The sequence below is a fragment of the Balaenoptera borealis genome (genome assembly GCF_965194805.1).
Source record: "Balaenoptera borealis genome assembly, chromosome: 12".
Classification (NCBI taxonomy): domain Eukaryota; kingdom Metazoa; phylum Chordata; class Mammalia; order Artiodactyla; family Balaenopteridae; genus Balaenoptera; species Balaenoptera borealis.
The window spans coordinates 104,107,152-104,124,992 of NC_138869.1; the positions used below are offsets into that span (position 1 = coordinate 104,107,152).

The 17,841-nt window shown below is 45.2% G+C and overlaps 1 protein-coding gene across 6 annotated transcripts in view; it reads right to left on the reverse strand.

Annotated features, from left to right (window-relative positions):
• Positions 1-27: 27 nt before the first annotated feature.
• DSP (desmoplakin) overlaps positions 28-17,841 on the reverse strand; it is a 42,137-nt gene continuing 24,323 nt past the window's right edge. Inside the window, exons 11-25 of one of the 6 annotated variants that reach the window (XM_082347679.1) lie at positions 17,586-17,738; positions 16,272-16,426; positions 15,335-15,461; positions 14,358-14,559; positions 13,881-14,107; positions 13,052-13,218; positions 12,474-12,612; positions 11,755-11,948; positions 10,526-10,688; positions 9,351-9,434; positions 8,684-8,791; positions 7,995-8,093; positions 4,934-7,228; positions 2,777-3,937; positions 28-434 (exon numbers count right to left, since the gene is read on the reverse strand). In XM_082347679.1, the coding sequence (XP_082203805.1) occupies positions 423-434; positions 2,777-3,937; positions 4,934-7,228; positions 7,995-8,093; positions 8,684-8,791; positions 9,351-9,434; positions 10,526-10,688; positions 11,755-11,948; positions 12,474-12,612; positions 13,052-13,218; positions 13,881-14,107; positions 14,358-14,559; positions 15,335-15,461; positions 16,272-16,426; positions 17,586-17,738 (5,286 nt within the window). In that variant the 3' untranslated portion in view covers positions 28-422. Of the gene's footprint in view, positions 3,938-4,933; positions 7,229-7,994; positions 8,094-8,683; positions 8,792-9,350; positions 9,435-10,525; positions 10,689-11,754; positions 11,949-12,473; positions 12,613-13,051; positions 13,219-13,880; positions 14,108-14,357; positions 14,560-15,334; positions 15,462-16,271; positions 16,427-17,585; positions 17,739-17,841 lie in introns of all 6 variants that reach the window. The other 5 variants (XM_082347681.1, XM_082347682.1, XM_082347677.1 and 2 more) reach the window with 5 other exon arrangements.

Sequence of the window (17,841 nt, forward strand, 5' to 3'; positions counted from 1 at the left end):
CATATTATTAAATCAAAACGCAAAAACTTCAAACGTCTAAAACTTTATTGCCAGAATAGCAAACTTCATAAAGACACCTTTTGGAAGTACATAGAAAATGAAAAGCAAAATAAACAGAAAACTTTGACCAAAGAACAGCAAAGATTGCTACTATCATGCACATACAGTCAAATTAATACCAAACCAAACAGGTACAATTAAGAGTATATGGGTCATGCAATCCAAGGAGACTCATTGCAAAATGCTTGGGTTTGAGGGGGATTCTTTGCTTGGGGGGGGAGGGGGGGAATAGGGTAATTTTCTCCTCATACAGAAAATGGAAATATTTAGATGAGATGCAGACTGATGACTACAAGGTCAATTTAATTTTTATCTCCAAGAACAGAAATCTGGATTATAGGCCATGAGAAGTTCAAGAAGCATCACTCAAAAATCTAAAGACAGAAGAGAAGAAACAAACTTTAGATTCAATTTGTGTTATCCTTACAACTGATTACTACTTCCTATGCACTACATCCAGTGTATGACATTAGTTCAGGTAAGCTAAGAAGATAAAAAGCCAGAACAGCCTTTACCATTTGATTCCCCCCATGGCTACATTTTCTTAAGCCTAGAAAGTTCTATCACTATCCTACAAGCACAAGGTTTTCTTTTTCTATTATTTAGTAAAGTGAAAATTCATATAAATGAAAGCCAAGGTCTAGCAACCATTTCCAGCCAACTACTAGTGCCCAACAGAGCTGTTGCTAACGGAGTAGGAGTGGGAGTAGGAAGAATTCCCCGTTGCATCGAAGCTTCCTCTCCGGGACCCACTGCGGGAACCAGATCGGGAGCCAGAGCGGGAGCCGGAGCGGGAGCCTGGGGCAGAAGACATGTTATAAGGGCTGGGCAGGCCCTTGGAGGAGACCGAGGCGGCCTCCAGAAGGTGCAGGCCGGTGATGTCTTCCACCATGGAGCGATTCATGGCATTCTTATAGGATATTTTCAACTTGGTTTTGGGGCAGGTCAGGATCTTGCCGTAGCTGCTGGGGTCTTGCAGCCTCTGCGCTGCCCGGCCATCGATGTACCCCTTTCTGATGGCTTCTTCCATGCTTATCCTCCCTTGCACTTCGGGGTCAATCAGGCCCCCCGTGAGGTACTGGAACTCCAGGAAGCGCTGGCCGGCCTCATAGGGGAGCCACTTTTCTTTCACTGCCTCTGCTGCCGACATCTTCTTCTTTCCCTTCACGCCTTCAAAGCCGAGGAAGGCTTTCTGAGCAGGCTTCAGCCTGGTGGCCATATCCTGGTCAATCAGGCCCTGGGAGACGGCATCCTGGAGGGACAGCTTCTGCCCAGTGGTTGGGTGGATGATGCCGCCCGTGCAGGCCTGAGCCTCCAGAAGCCTCTGCCCAGTGATGCTGTCAACAATGCCCCGCTCTATCCCTTCCGTAATGGAGATCTTCTCCAGGTTTTCCGTGTCGAAGATGGCTGCGATGGGGCTTGATTCTTCCAGGGGTTCGGACAGAGACCTGCTCCTGATGGTTAAATTCCTGACGCTGGATACGGTGGAAATCTTGCTTAAGGACTCATGTCGCGAGCTGCTGAAGACATCTTCGCTGACGCCACTCCCGGTGCTGACACCATTCTTCAAGGAGATCATATCAGCAAACTGAGTGAGGCTGAGGCTGCCGGACTGGTACTGGTCAAAGAACTTCCGGTCAATGAGGCCCTTGTCAATCGCATCTTGAATATCATACTGACTGCCCGTCTTCCTGTCTACCAGGACCACCCGTGTGGAGCCGTCCGATCCAGTGATGGTTATTTCTTCCCACTCGCACTCCTGCTCACACAGTTCTTTGAAGGTTTCATAATCTATGAGGCCCTTCTTGTAGGCCTCCTGGACAGACATCTCCTTGTTGGTTTCCGGGTCAACTATGACCACTCTGCGCTTCCTGAGGGTATTCTTTTGTGATGTCTGCACCTGTTTCTTCTTTTCTTTCAGGGGCAGAAGACACAGCCCCGTTTCCTCATCCTTAATGCACCTTTCTTTCAGTTGCAGATATGTAAGGTTTTCCTCAGTGTTTGGGTCAAAGAATCCTTTTGTATCATCACTTGGATCCGAGAGAATCTCATTGAGCTCCTGATTGAAGTAGCCCCTCTTGTACGCTATGTCAACGGGCAGGCGGTGGCTTTCCTTCGGGTCGATGATCCCACCGGTTGCAATCTGCGCTTCCAACAAGCGAATGCCATGGCCCTTTTCGATGAGTTCCTTGTTCATGGCTTGGAACAAGGAGATGGTGTTTCCCGTTTCAGGGTCGTTGTAGCCGGTGACAGCTCGTTCTGCAGACAGGAGCTTCTCCTTGAACTCGATGCCCACCAGACCTCTTTTGTAGGCTTCCTCCACCGGTAACCTCAAGTTGCTAACAGGATCCACCATGAAGCCAGTAGCTGCTTGCGCTTCCAGGAGCTCCAGGGCAGTACCAGGTCGAACCAAGCCAATTTTCATGGCCTCGTAAATGCCAAGCTTCTGTTTTGTGGTCTCATTGTAGATGCCTGCGATGCAGCTTGAACCCTGAAGGAATTCCTTAATTCTCTCACCAACCTCAGCATAAGAAATCTGACCTGATTCCAGTTCATTGACAGTGGATGGTCTCAATATACCGGAATCAACCAGCTCGGAGACGGTCACGGGTTGTCTGATTCCTTGGAAGGACATACTTCTCTTCTGTACCAACAGCAGAAGCAGACCGGTGTGCGGTTCGATTCTGCACCTTTCCCTCAGCTGTATGTAACTGACCTTCTTTTTGGTGACCGGATCCACGAAATTCTTCTGACTGTCTCGGGGATCGTTCAGGGACCGATACAGATCTCTGTCAATCAGCCCACGAGCCAAGGCTACATCTTTCGGCAAAAAGACGCTGTTCACAGGGTCCACCACACCCCCTGAAGCAATCTGGGCTTCCAGCAGACGCATTCCGATTTCCCGATCAATCAAATTTTTCTTGATTGCTTCGGACACAGATACCGTCTTGCCCGAAAATGGGTCATCAAACCCAGTGATGGCTTTCTCTGCTGTGTATATCTGCTGGCGGTCATCGAAGTCGATGAGATCCCGAGCTATGGCACTGTCAACAGTCAGCTTCTCGTTCCTGTGGGGATCAATTATACCACCAGTGGCCGCCTGGGCCTCCAGAAGCATGACCGTAGATTCTGGGGTGATCAAATTCTTTCTCTTGGCCTCTACCAAAGAGTACTTTTCCTTAGGGGAAGCGGAAGCTCCAGCGATAGCTCCTGCTCCCCGAAGGAAAGGCTGGATCTCAGAAGAAACTTCTTCCACTGACTTTTTCCCCTTCAGCAGTTTGTCCAGGGTTGTTTTGTCAATCAGCTGGCACTCGTACAGCTGCAACGCCGTCACCTTCTTCCTCAGTCCGTCAAACACCAGCTTCGAGGAGTCAACGGACCACTCGTACTCAGTCTGGGTCTCGCGGTGGGAGCCGTACGGGCGCTGCTTGAGTTTGTCGATTTCCCTCTGAAGCCGGGAGCGCTCTGTCTCCAGCTGGGACTGGGTCTCCCTGCTGGAATCTTCCAGCTTCCTCTGGCACCTCTCCTCGATCCTCTTGATCTCCGCCTGGAGCCTTTCAATCTCACTCCTAAGGCTGTTCTTCTCTCTCTCGCTCTTTTCTCTTTCGGACTCTATCTTCCTCACAACCTCCTCTTTGCGGGAACACTGCGTTTTCCACTGGTTCAGGTCATTCTGGATCTGCTGTTTCTCACACTCCAGGTGCTGTTTCACCCTGCTTTCTGCCTCGAGGGTCACTTTGGCGCGATTCAGCTCATCCTCTAGCCTCTGCAGCCTGGCCTTGTCTTGCTCCAGAACTTTGATTTTCACCAGGAGGCTCTCTCTCTCCTGCACCACCTGAGAGCACTGATTCTTGGATTCCTGAATCCTATTAGATGCCTAGAATGCAAAAAAGAAAGAAATGGGAAAAAATAATGATGTGATCATATCACAGGACCATTATCATTTAACTTCTTTTCCCATATTTTTAAAAAAAGTATATTTACATATTGGCCCTTTTCTTTTCCTTGAGTATACTGTTATTTTGTTATCTTACAAGTTCCTGAAAAAAATTCTGTAGATACATGTTGCCACTTTGATAAATGGCTTCTATACTTTCCATATTTTTCCACAGAAGGAAATAGGAGCAGCTGTAGACCTGGCTTACTCTTAATAGTAATTATGGTTTGAACACATATGGGGAGTTTTATTCCAGGTTATCCCACCTGCTGTACCTACATTTCACCTGTTATAGCTATACTCACATGTTGAATAAAGCAATACAAATCTACGGACATACACACACCCCTCACCCAGCCCCACACAAATATTGTCTACAGAAGTCAAACGTATTAGAAGTTAAAGAGGTTAAGTGTTTTAATTAGGGGTTAAAAGAAGAAAACTCAAACAAAAAGAAACATATTAGGGCCACGATGAAAAGAGCACAGAATAACGCATGCAGAAAAATCACATAAGCAAGCAAGAAAGTGATTTTAAAACTGCACAGAAAACCCATTTAATGTGGCTTCTGTTTAGGAAAACTTTAATTACAAACGTATGTCACAGCTCACAAAGAGCCACCTTCTAGAAAACAGAGTGGAACATTGAGAGGAAGTGATCTCAGATGTCACACCCCAGCCAAAGTTCGAAAAGCAGAGCCAACTGCGGGTTACACAGGGATGGGCACCCGATGTGGCAGTAGAAGAGACGGGCAAACAGCACTGAAATTACCCTGAAGCAGCGTCTGGATCAGGACAGACAGCAGCACAGCATCAAAAAGAAAAGCGAGACGTGTGCAAGCATCCAGCCCAGCAGCAAGAGCACAGCCCAGCTGGGAAGACTGTGGAGGGAATTAGTTGAGAGGGAGTGAAGCAGCGATCAAATATTTGTGAATACCTCTAATGCCTGCTTTTGGAATTTCTCAATTTCCTGTCTCAAATTTTCCCTCTCTCTCTGTAAATCATTAATCAGGCCCTGCAGCTCCAGGGTCCGGGCGTTGCTGATCTGCAGCTGGCTCCGGAGCTCCGAGATGGTGGCGTTTTGGTGGTGATCAGCCGTGCTGCGGCTCTGCTGGAGGTCGTCGTACTCCAGCCGGAGGTTCCGCAGCTCCCCCTCAAGCAGCAGGTGCTCTTTGGTGAGGTTCTCGGTCAGCGACTGCAGCCTCTCGATTTCGATCTTGCTCTCGTTCAGGCTCCTGCTCTTGTCCTCGACGGCCTTCTGGAAGTGCTCGTTCCGCACCTGCGCCTGCCTGACGTTCTCCTGCTCCTGCAGCAGCTGCCGCTGCAGGGCCTCCACGTCGGAGGCCAGCCTACGCAGCTCGTCCTGGGTCCTCTGCTTCTCCCGCACGTGGCCATCCAGCACGTCCCGCTGCTGCTGCAGCTCGTCCTCGCTCCTCTTCTTGACGACGGCCGCCTGCTCCAGCTGCTGGGTCAGGCTGGTGACCTTGATGGCCTGCTCCTTCAGGGACCTCTGCAGGGTCTCCAGCTCCTCCTCCAGCGTCTTCCTCCTGAAGGAGTCCTCAGAGGCCGCCCTCTTCAGCCACGTCAGCTCCTCCTCCACCTTCTGCTTCTGCAGCTGTAGCTCCTTCAGGGAGCTCTGGAAGCGGGCGGCGTCCTGCTCCTTGACGGTCCTCTCCTGGGACACCCGCTCGTAGTCAACCCTCAGGCACATCAGCTCCTGCTCCTGTGCCTTCAGTTTGCCGATCGTCTCTGTGGCGCTGCTGTAGGCCTTCTGCAGCTCACACTGCGCCCTCTGCCACTTGGCGTTTTCATCCTCCAGACACTTGCGCTGCTTTGCTTCTGTCTCGGACAGCTGCTTTAGCCTCTCTATCTCCTTGTTTTTATCCTGGATCGTCTTGGCGGCATCATCCAGAGACTGCTTGTACCGCGTGCTCTCTTCCACCCGCACCTGCGTGACCTGCTTCAGCTCCACCTCCAGCTGCTGCTTCCGCTGCGACATCTCCAAGCCCGTGGCCTTTTGCTGTTGGACGTTCTCTTCGACCCTCCTGAGGTTCTCTGTGGTCTGGGCTAGAGCGTTCTTCAGCTTTGTTACTTCTTCCGAGAGGCTCCGGTTTTCCCTGGTGAGAGTGTCTATCTGGGCTCGGTAGCCGCTGGTGTCCTCCTCCTTCTTCAGGGTGAGCTGGTGGATGGTCGTCTTGGTGATGTTGATCTCCGTCTCGAACTGGTTCTTCAAGCTAATGATTTCCTCATCGTAGTTGTTCCTTACCTTAGCCAGTTCATTCTCAAATTCCCAGCGGCGCTTGGCCTCCTCCTGAAACTCAGCTTTGAGTCTTTCGATCTCCTTGTTTTTGTCCTGGATGGTCTTGGCAGCCTCCTCCAGGGACTGCTTGTGCCTGGCGCTCTCCTCGGAGCGCTGCTGGATGACCTGCTTCAGCTCCATCTCCAGATGCTGCTTCTTCTGCAGCATCTCGGAGCCACAGGCCTTCTGCTGCAGGGCATCCTCTTCTGCCCGCCTCCGCTGCTCCGTGGTCTGCAGGATGCTACTGGTGAGCCGGACAATCTCATCCTTCAGATCTCGATTCTCCTTTGAGAATCTATCGAGCTGGTTTCGGAGATTTTTGGAATCATCCTCTTTTTGCATGGATATCTCCTTGATGGTAGTCTTTGTGATGTTAATCTCCGTTTCGTACTTGTTCCTTAAATTACTCATCTCCTCATTATAGTGGTTTCTTACCTTTGCCAGCTCACTTTCATATTCTCTCTTCCGGGTACCCTCCTCCTGCAGAAGAACCCTCAACCTCTCTATCTCGAACTCCTTCTCCTTGGTGGCTTTCTCATACTCCATTTTCTGCCAGTCAAGGCTCTCCTTCTCGCTCTGCCTCGCCTTCTGCAGCTGGTCGTAGTCGTTCTTCTGTTGATCAAACCTGTCTTCCATGGCTTTTCTGCTTCGCTTTTCATCCTCAATCTCGTAAGTCAGCCGGGTGATCTTCTCATTGAGCTCTTTGATTTGGCCGTAGCACTTGTCTAGATTTTGCTTGGCTGACTTGCCATCCAGCTCAGCCTGTCTCTTCAGCTCCTCCAGGCTCACAAGCTTTGCTTTGAACTGGGAACACTCCGCCTGGTATTTCTGCAGGTTCTGATCCAGGAATTTGTTCTTACTGCAGTTTTCAGAGTTGGCGTCTCGGCACAGCCTGAGCTCCTCTTCCAAAACTTCGATCTTGGTATTTTTCAGCTGTGGAAGGGAAATCAGAGAGCGTGTTGAAAGAAAGACGCCTCACATCATAAGAAAGAAGTGGTACTTCCTCCTCCCCAGACCAACGTGCTTTCTCATTTCCTGTTACACACCTGCACACACACAGACAAGCACGCACACACAAGCACACATGTAGACACTGATACAAGGCGAAAGCTACTGGACAAAAAATTCAAGAAATCTGTATTCTTGTCATAATCCTTCCGTCAACTGCTTGTGTGATCTTAGTAAGGGATCTACCCTCTCTGAGTTTCAGCTTCCTCATCTGTGAATGAGGGAATTTCTTCCAAGACCCAAAGCTTATGATTTCCTAAATTATGTTTCCTTTATTTCCAGGTATCAAGTAAGTTTCCATATAAACTCAATTCGAATATTAGAAATGAGTAAATTAAACAATAACTCGACATGGAAAATTCAAATCCAGCTAGTCCTGGATGTTCTTCTTAATTTAACACAAAGAAAGAAAGAAAGCAAATTCCTTGACCAAACATTAAATGAAATTACTGGGGGTTATGGCAAGGTAAAATAGCTATAATTTTGAAAATATTACCTGAGTGCATTCCGAGCAGTGTACTGGAGAAGAGGACTGACACATGATTTATGAATAAACTATATTATACTAACTGTTTAGAGGAAATACAGTTTTACCAATGAGTATGTCCAAATTCATGTTATAACGAGGCAGTAATAATTAAGTTCCATTCTATTTTCTTTTTTGATCCTCCAAGGAAATAAAGTAAATTACCTTCAGATCTTCCAAACTCTTCAGCATCTCATTTAAGAATCTGTAATAGTCTCCAGACCTTGTAAGAAGTTCTATGTACCGAGCATGGATATCTGCAGCCTTGGAGAAAAGAAGTGCAAGGAAAAATCAAAGGTACTGCATTCAAAAGAAGTCCTATGCAAGCTGACCAATTCTGTTTTCTGAAACAATCCAATAGTGAAATTATATTTTAAAGAGTGAATTCCCTTCTTTCACCTGTGCTAATTCCAAAACCCAATAAAAGAATAAAGTGCAATGAAACAAAGGGCCAAAAACCTCACATTTCATCCTCATCACTCCAGGGTGTTCCCCCTAAACCATCTGATGGGTGATGTTCTCTGACACCTTTGAGAAGAAGTTGTCTTTTAGAAATCGACTGGATATTTTCCACTCTTTAAATGCCCCCCTCACTAAACCCAGAATTTAAGCCCAGTTTCTGCAAAGATTCTACTGTATGAGCAATAGTCCCAGACTTCTCACTGATCATTCCCTAAAATGCATTATGCTGATGACTTACACTAGAGAGAGGATAATCTATTAAACCTTTTTGAATGGATACCCTATAGCAAGAGATGAATTCAGGGAGGGTAGGGAAGACAGGAAGGGGACAGGGAAAAGAGAAGATGCAGAGGGAGGGCCGAGCTCTAAGAGATGGGTAATGACATATCTACCTCTTGCATAATCACCCCAGAAGGAGACTGAACGATGGTTCTCTTGACAGGTACGTTCAGTAGAGTTTCCAGTCCTGAGGTGTATGACGCCAGCTGCAGTTCATAATCCTGCAGAATAATAACGTTTCAGAAAAACATACTTAATTGGCTTAAAAGGAGTCACTGATGGCTACAGTTCCCCAGCTTTAAATCACCAAGCTGTACTTCTAATGTCCAACCCCAAAGGCCATCACGTGCTGCTAGTGTCCAAGCATCATATGACACTATTAAACCAAGTAGCACCAGTTTATATGCAAAATGGAGATCTCTGCACACACCCCCAGTCTAAAGGATGAAGACCGGCCCATTCCCGTAGATATTGCCAATGTATAATCAATTCAAGCTAATGGATAACAGCATTTACAGTTTGTTCACGAGAGAACATATAAAAACCATAATCGCTGTCCTCAAGAAGTCTGTAATCTTTAAAGTGAATCAGAAAATAATGTAGTTAATAATATTCTTTTATAAAAAAAGTATGGAACACTTCATGGATTTGCATGTCATCCTTGCACAAGGGCAGGCTAATAATCTCTGTATCATTCGTTTTAATATACGTGCTGCCGAAGCAAACACGGTTAATAATATTCTTGATGAAACATCAACATTCTTTGTGAAACCAACATACCTTAATTGAATTTGCACAAAGTTCGGCAATTTTTTGTACTTCTTCTGATTTGTCTCGTTTGCCACTTATATCACTGTGCAAGTTCTATATAGAAAAGGAAATATTTACAAATGTTAAAATGTACACATATTTTAAAATAAATGTTTTTTTCACTCTTTAACCACTGTAACTTGTTTTTTTTCCCTCAGTTTATGACTACATGTTCAGACCCCATCGTCTCACAGTTAAACCTTGGGAGATGAGCAAGTTTTCTAGTCAGAAACTAGAAGAAAGATCTTCAACTTCTTATGATCTAAGAGGTTACTATCTGGCCGGCACTCTCTTCTGGTCCTATCACCTCAGTTTATAAAGATACTTTACTATGACGGTCGTTACATTATTTCTATGTTCACAACTGCACTTCTTTGTAAATATCTCAATTGCTTTTCCTCTGGACACTATTTAAGCATTCACAAAATGGACTAGTAATAGTAAATATTTATCATTTCATGAAAAGATACATGCATCCCCATGTTCACAGCAGCAGTATTTACAACAGCCAAGACATGGAAACAACCTAAATGTCCATTGACAGATGAATGGATAAAGAAGATGTGGTATATAGACACAGCTGGAATACTACTCAGCCATAAAAAAGAATGAAATAATGCCATTCGCAGCAACATGGATGGACCTAGAGAGTATCATGCTAAGGGCAGTAAGTCAGAAAGACAAAGACAAATACCATATAATATCACTTATCTGTGGAATCTAAAATATGACACAAATGAACTTATCTATGAGGCAGAAACAGACTCACAGACAGCAAGAACAGACTTGTGGTTGCCAAGGGTGGCAGGGGGAAAGGATGCACTGGGAGTTTGGGGTTAGCAGACATAAACTATTATATACAGAATGGACAAACAACAAGGTCCTAGTGTGTACAGCACAGGGAACTATATTCAAGATCCTGTGATAAACCATAATGGAAAAGAATATGAGAAAGAATGTATATATATATGTATAACCGAATCACTTTGCTGTATACCTGAAACTAACACAACACTGTACATCAACTATACTTCAATAAAGTTTTTTAAAAATGTATCACTTTAAACCTAAGTACTGCTATGAAAACCAGAGGAAAGTACAGCTTACACCCAGTGACATCTATGCAATGACAAATTGCCTTATACCTTCTGCTCGTTCAAAAATCGCATGACCGTGTTGGAATCGCCAAACTTCATGGATTCTAAGTTATCCTGGCAGCGTTTGGCATCAAAGAGCCATTTGCAGAAAGTCTGATAGTTATCACGGTAATTCCTCAGTTGCTTGATTTGTTTCTCCAGGTCCCATAATCTGGGGCAAACAGAGATAATAAAATTATTTAATATTGCTCTTGCTCCGCAGAAGTATTTAACACAGAGTTACCCGATGACCCGGCAATTCCACCTGGCACATACTCAAGAGAACTGAAAACATACATCCACACAAAAAATTATACATGAATGTTTGTAGCAACACTTTTCACGATAGCCAAAAACTGGGAACAACCCAAATATCCATCAGTTGATGAAAGAATAAACAAAATGTGGTATAGCCATACAATGGAATATTATACAGTCATAAAAAGAAATGAAGTACTGACACGTGCTACACCATGGATAAACCTGGAAAACATTATGTTAAGTGAAAAAAAACAGTCACAAAGGACCACATATTGTATCTTTCGATTTATAGGAAATGTCCAGAATAATTGGCAAATCTATAGAGACAGCAAGTAGAATGGTGGCTGTTTGGGGCTGGAGGGTTGGGAGGAAATGGGGAGGGACTGCCAGTGGATATGGGGTTTCTTTTTAAGGGTGATGAAAATGTTCTAAACTTAGATTGTGGTGACGGTTACACATTCTGAATATACTAAAAACCAGTGACTTGGACACTTTTGGTGGGTGAGTTATACGGCATGTGGATTATGTATCAATAGAGATGTTTTTAAGAAGCACTGCTAGTAAAATAAACTACAAGCAAGATTCAGGAGATGTTTTTAAACCCTCATTTGCAGTAAGGCATTTCTTTTGTATAAGATTTAATTTTCACAAACTTTTGGAAAACGCTCCCTCAAAGGAGCTACTCCTTCCAACAGTTGTAATAGGAGTTTACAGGTCACGAAAGAGCTGGATCAATGGCTTCCATTATTTCCCTAAAACCTGAAGTGCCTCTGGCACAGGTTGGTTCAAGCTTGGCTACTGGATATACCCTCTTCCTGTTGTCAACAAAGCTGCCCACAGCCAGTGCGTGAAGAGAGCTCCCAGGATGCTGAACTCACACACAAAACAAAACCACTGTTTTTTATAGTGATGACTTCAAGCGACATTATCTTGGGAACAACCAAATGGGAAGAAAGTGTGGAAGGAGGTTGGCACACCTGTAGTCTATCTGTTTATCGATTCTTTGCCAGCGATCTGTCAGCTGTGTGACTTTTTCGCTGAACTTGCCCAGGTCCAGGTCGTACAGTGGATACTGCTGTGAAGTCTGGGAGTAGATCTGCTGGGCTTTCTGCAGTTCTGTCTTCATGGTGGCCAACAAGGACTTCTTCAAGTTCAAGTCGTTTTTAATTTTCTGTCACAGGAGGAAAAAAAAAAAAAAAGTACAAATTAACCTCATTCCCACTTGATGCTACACCGCAAGGAAAATATATCTACTGATTGCATCTCCCTATATTTATGCCAGTGACCTAGTTCCTTGTGCCGACTCGTTAAAAAAAAAAAAAAAAAAAAAAGGATTCGATGTGTAAATTAGTTTGAGAAATGCTACATCATCACACTCCATTCCGTTCCTGAAAAATTATAAAATCTATTAACCTATTAAAGGTTCTGAGAAGTACTACAGTACCAGCTTAACTGTGTTTAACTCGCGTTCCCCAGACTAATCTCACCACGAACGACTTTCTCACATAGGTCCTGCCAACACGCCCTGGAAAACAGTGTTCTAGAGATAACGGCTGATGTCAACCACGTGTGGCCAACGAAATCCAGTAATCCTCCAAACTCATGAAGACTTAGTGAAACTCTACCACCGGGGACTGAGTAGTCCTGTATTCTTTCCCACAAACCGGGCCGCTCGCTGTTCAACCCTTCTCCTTACCTTCAGTCCACAGCGGTGAGCATCCATTTTATCCAGATCCAGGCAAACTGTCTCCTCTTCAATAAGCCTGGCTTCGTAAACCTTCAGCATGTCTTCTGTCTGGAGAATGGCCTGCAGGAGTGCTCTCACCATACACAAGCTGTCAGGAGCCAAAGAGGAAAATAAAATTGCCGGCGACATAATTAGACTTGGAAACTCTCTTGGGCTCTTGCCACTCTTCATAAAAGGGAACAATATTAAAGCAGATAAAAATTTACTCTGCTTATTTTATAAGTTGTGGAGCAATACATTTTTTCCCTCTTTCATGACTCAGAACACCATCTTGCATCAATGGAAGAAGTCTAAGTTCTGGCCTTTAGAGGATGCCTTGGCTGGAAGAGACAGTTCAGAACAATGGGATTGGCACCCGAGGCTGGAGGACCCTCTCTCAAAAGCACAGAAGAATGTGAGTGAGGCTCCAATGAAAAGAGGAACCATAAGGCAACAGCTCCAGCAACCAGCACATAAAGCAAATGAAGTCTCAGAAAACGAAGCTTGAGAAAAGCCAAATATCCGAGGTCAGTGTCAGTCGCGTTTACCTATTTAAGTAGCCGTCTGTAACGCCATTGATATTTTCCAGTTTCTGAAACAATCCAAATACCTCATTCTGCAAATAGCAATATTTTTCCGAACCTCTGAAGTTAGCTAGCATGTCCTTCAGCTGGTTGAGAACTTGAGCAATTGCTTGAGAATCATTCTGTAAGCCCTGTCCAAAAAGAAGGGAAGCGCTTTTGATTTAGCTGTATGCTTCTCACCGTCACTCATGTCCTCAAAAGGCCCACAAAATGTGAACAACTCAGGTGAGAGTTGACCTTTCATGTCCTTCATCAGAGAGGCCTTACCAGCACTGGGTAAATGTGACCCTCTTCCTTAGAATATATACCTCGGAGATCCCAGTGCAGTGCCCAGGCCTGGCTGAGCAGAAGAGATCGCTGAGCTTGACACTGAAACACCTGGGCTGCAGTCCCAGCTCGGCCGATGGCTTGCAGCTCTTACCCCACCCCTTACTGTCTACAAGTGAGATCATTCTACCTGTCTAGCCCACATCATAGACTGTTTCAGGCAGAAGCCAAATTAATGTCTGTGAAAACTTTCGAAATCTACAAAGCACTACGTTGCAGAAAAGGAAAAACACTGCAGCCAGACTGAGCGGCCCACAAACTAACAGCAAAGGTGGTTTAATCCCCAGCCTGGTATCTTTCCACAGATTCGGCAGCATGGGAAAGAAAAAAGGAAATTGTGCCAGAAGCCTCTTTTCTTGAAAATGAAGGTTTCTTGCCTATAAATATTTAAACCAGGAGGTCTTTACCAGTTCACAGTTAAATATAAATATACCTAGAATCAAGCAAAACATTAACGGATACCTACCTTTAGCTCGTTTATTTTCACTGTGATGTGGTGCGAACACCCTTGATCTGCCAGAAGGACGTTTTTAAGGGTCATTCTGCTCTCACAGAGCTCCATCTGCCTGCGAATCTTCTGGAGCTCTATCAGCAACCACGTTTCCCGCTTGTCATTTTCTCTGTTGGTTTCAATTACTTTATTATGGTTGACAGCTTGGCAGGAACCAAGATGAGTGATTTCAGTTGTGGTTACTGTAAAAATGTTAGGACCACAAAAATCAGAGACTTCTTGGCTAGAAGGGCGCAAGGCCTCAAAAAACCATCCATGCTGCATGAAAGTGTCGCTACTTCCTTTGATTTGGTTCTGAAAACCTAGCATCTCAATGACTTTTGATATACGATCTTTCAAAGAAGTGATTCTGCAACTAGTTTTTGGCCAACTACGTACTTTCTTTTGAAAACGGCATGTACGGTGGCTGCAAAGGACTGGCTCTAAACCCACCTGTCTGGTGCTGGGGGTGGCCGGGGAGCTGGATGACCAGGGCCTGGTAATGCTTCTGGGCGTCCGTGAACTGGGTCCGTATTTTCCTCTTGTCATCGTCTCCAAACACCTCTGAGCCTTGGCTGTCTCTGATGAACTCTTGGTAATGTAACTCAAGGTCAGATATTGTCTTCATGTAATCTTCCTGCCGCATCGTTTTCAGCTGGAAATAAACCAGGCGGGGCGTGTTTCTTGGCCCCAGAGCGTGGCCAAGAAAGCTTCCCGGGAAATGCACTACTCTGGTGGCGCTTGAGGCAACGCCCCTCAAAGACCCATTAAGACAGAAAAGGTCTTTGATGATTTAGAGCTTGCGCCTAAGAACCATAGCAGTGGGTTGTCAATTTTCTTCTGCCTATGGAATTTTCTTCTTCAAAGGAAATAGGACTCAGAAGCCCCAAATGTCAAGCAGATCACAGCAAAGCTGCTCTGACTGAAAAGAGTTAAAGGGGTAAAGGGAAGCCCCAAACTTACCCATTCCCTGCCCCTCTCCGCCCTGCTGTCCCTGTCATCCCAAAGGACTCCCTCACCTGGATTCTTGGGCCACTACCTGGAAACCACTGATCTAGGGTAACTAATGCTTCCAAGAATTCAATCCCACCTTTTACTTCTGTGCTAGCCAATCAATAACTATGCCCTCACTTTCCATTACATCTAAGGAGAGTGGGACCCTGAGTATCACAGGACCTCATGCCTTTCCCACAGGGACTTCTGGCTTGTCCGGTAACTTTAATTAGTACTTCTGTTTGTCTCTTAACCGGCCGGGTGCGAATCCCTCCCATCCTGTGTTGGACGGACTAGAACCTCTAAGGAAGGCTGAGCCGACTCTCTTGTTGACGCACAAAAGCATCAGCTGCACAGCTAGGTTTGCCTGGTAGAAACTGCACTTCAGGGAGCAGCTGGGGGGCCCCTCCAGGCAGCGTGTGGTCCTGAGGACGTACCTTGGCGATGGTCATGACCTTGATCTTCTCGATGTCGATCATGCAGTAGTGCCAGGACACCAGGCTCTTCATGTTGATGTAGAGCTGGTTCCACAGGGCCAGGATGGCTTCATAGTACTGCTCGATCCTAGGAGGCGCAGAGGGAAAGCACGTTAGCCCGGGTCTCCAAGTTCATCCCAAACGGGAAACCTGGCCACGCTCCCCCGATGGCACAGAAAACTCAAAGAACTAACAGAGCAATGGGTGAATGGGGCATTTGCAAAACATTCAACATTTCAATGGATTTAGACTAATACCCAAAAAGTACATTCTCAATGACCGACATGGGTTTCGATGCGTTGGAATCGTTTTGGTCAAAACAGGCTGTACAATTTGTGGTTGTTGGGTTGTTTGTCAACCACTTTTTAATTGACAGAGGTCTGGCGCCGTGCAGGCAACAGTGAGAAATGGGTCTCGGGTCACAGAACGCCTGCTGGAGCTTGGAAACGGGCTCATTGGGCTACTCTCACCCCACCCTGAGCGGGCTGAAGACTTCCATCATAAAAGGTTTGGAAGAATCTCCCCTGGACGGTCTGTCAAATGAATGCGCCACCTACTGATGGCCAAATATTGATGCTGAGTGCATTTTCTATTTGCGGCTACAGGCCAAACTACTGACTGTCTAAAAGGCAGAAGAATTTCGAAACAATGTCTTTAAAGTGCATGGCCAGAACGAGCTCCTCTATTGTCAGACATTCTTTTTCATCTTCCCATGATAACCACAGTATCTGCAACATAAAACCTCCAGACAATGCCAAGGGACCTTCTTCACCGGGTCCCCCTCTGGGGAGAGGTGACAGCAGTAAGGAGCGGTGTGTCTAAGTGTCTTGGATCAGCGTCTGCCCTATCTCTCCCCACCCGCGTTCATGTCACAGCCAGAAGGAAGTTCAAGACGTACTTGCTTGAGATGTCCACGGCCAGAGGGTTGGGCGGAGGAATGATGAGGCCCACGGAGGGCACGAGCATGTCCACGCCCCCTGGGCCAGTCACGTGCCACTTGCTCCGTTCATTATTGTCCTTCAGGATACACTCGTCCCCTTTGTGGACGATTTTCTGCAAGGCAAGCAGCACCGTGTTTTGGCTTTATCCACGAGCCCACATTTTTATCTTTTTGCTCAAGAACAGAAGCAGCAGAAGCGACCATGTGCTGTTTCAGCTTTGCTCTTAGTATTTTTTGCCTCAATTGAAGCTGATCTTGACACAATCCAACACGACTGATGCTTTAAATAAGACAGGTGAGCCTACAAGGTGTGTCTGAAGGGAATGAGGTAGAGTGACTTTCCAGGGGACAGCCAGGGGAGTCCCCCGGTGAAGTGAGCAATCCTTTTGTAAAGCAGAAACTCACTCCCTGGCTTTTCTATTTTTGTTGAGTATGTGTTTTATATTGTAGATTTCAATGTGTGGCAGTCACTTGTCTCATTCATTTGCTCTTAAAATTGTTAAATAAAAACAAAAAAATTTTGGTATCAGGTCCCCCAAAAAATAACTTCCTAAATTAACTCCAGCATCTAAATAGCTTCTTAAAATGGGTATTTAAAATATGCCAACTATCTTAACTACTAAAATGTAACAAGTTCGACATGGAGGTATTTCAATCTCCCTTTAGATTTCTTACTTCTCTCCACCCAAGTTCTAAAACCATTTCTGCGTGGTAGAATAAACTCCATTGTTTTAGAACGTCCATCTCACCAACTCATCACATTTTTTATTCCTTAAGTCCTCCATAATTTTTATAAGAAAATAGAGCTGTGGGAATTACATAAATAATGACTAAAAACAAGTCATCTTTCTATATAAATGTTTGTATTTACCACTGAGCCTACAGAACTGATGTGCTCGTTTAATGCATAAAATCCACAATGACATTCCCGTTACATGCAGCATAATGGCCACGTTTCTCTTTTTTTTTTTTAATTTCAGAAATTTAAAGAGGGATCACAGACGCTAATTGCATATTGGAAGAAAAGAAGGCTTAAGCCTTAAAATAGAATTAGAATAGTTTAAAAATAACTATTGTCCTACTTATTTGCAACTATCATACAACTCAGAACAAAAATCACTGCATTTTTTCAACAGCTTGCCACTTTGTGTACAAAAGAAAGACATTTACTAGGGTACTCACTGAAACCTAAATTAAATTCTGCCCTGGACAAAAATCCATCCGTAAAGAAAGGGACAACTTTGGCAGCATTCTGACTAGCCGAGTACACACCTGGTCCTGTTTGTAGTCACAGAGAGCCCTGACAATAATGGGTTTATTGCTTCTGTAGTCCGGGTTCCGAGGTTTCAGCTGCACAATCCTCTTGGACTTGTTTACCAAGTTCTGCACCTGGCGCCTGTTTTCAAGGATTTTCTCCCATTCTTTCTGCAATTGCAAATAAAATCATACTCGAACATAGATACTCTCTGAAAGTGAGATAAAGACCTTCAAATGGCATTACTATAGCTATCATGACATTACAAATTAG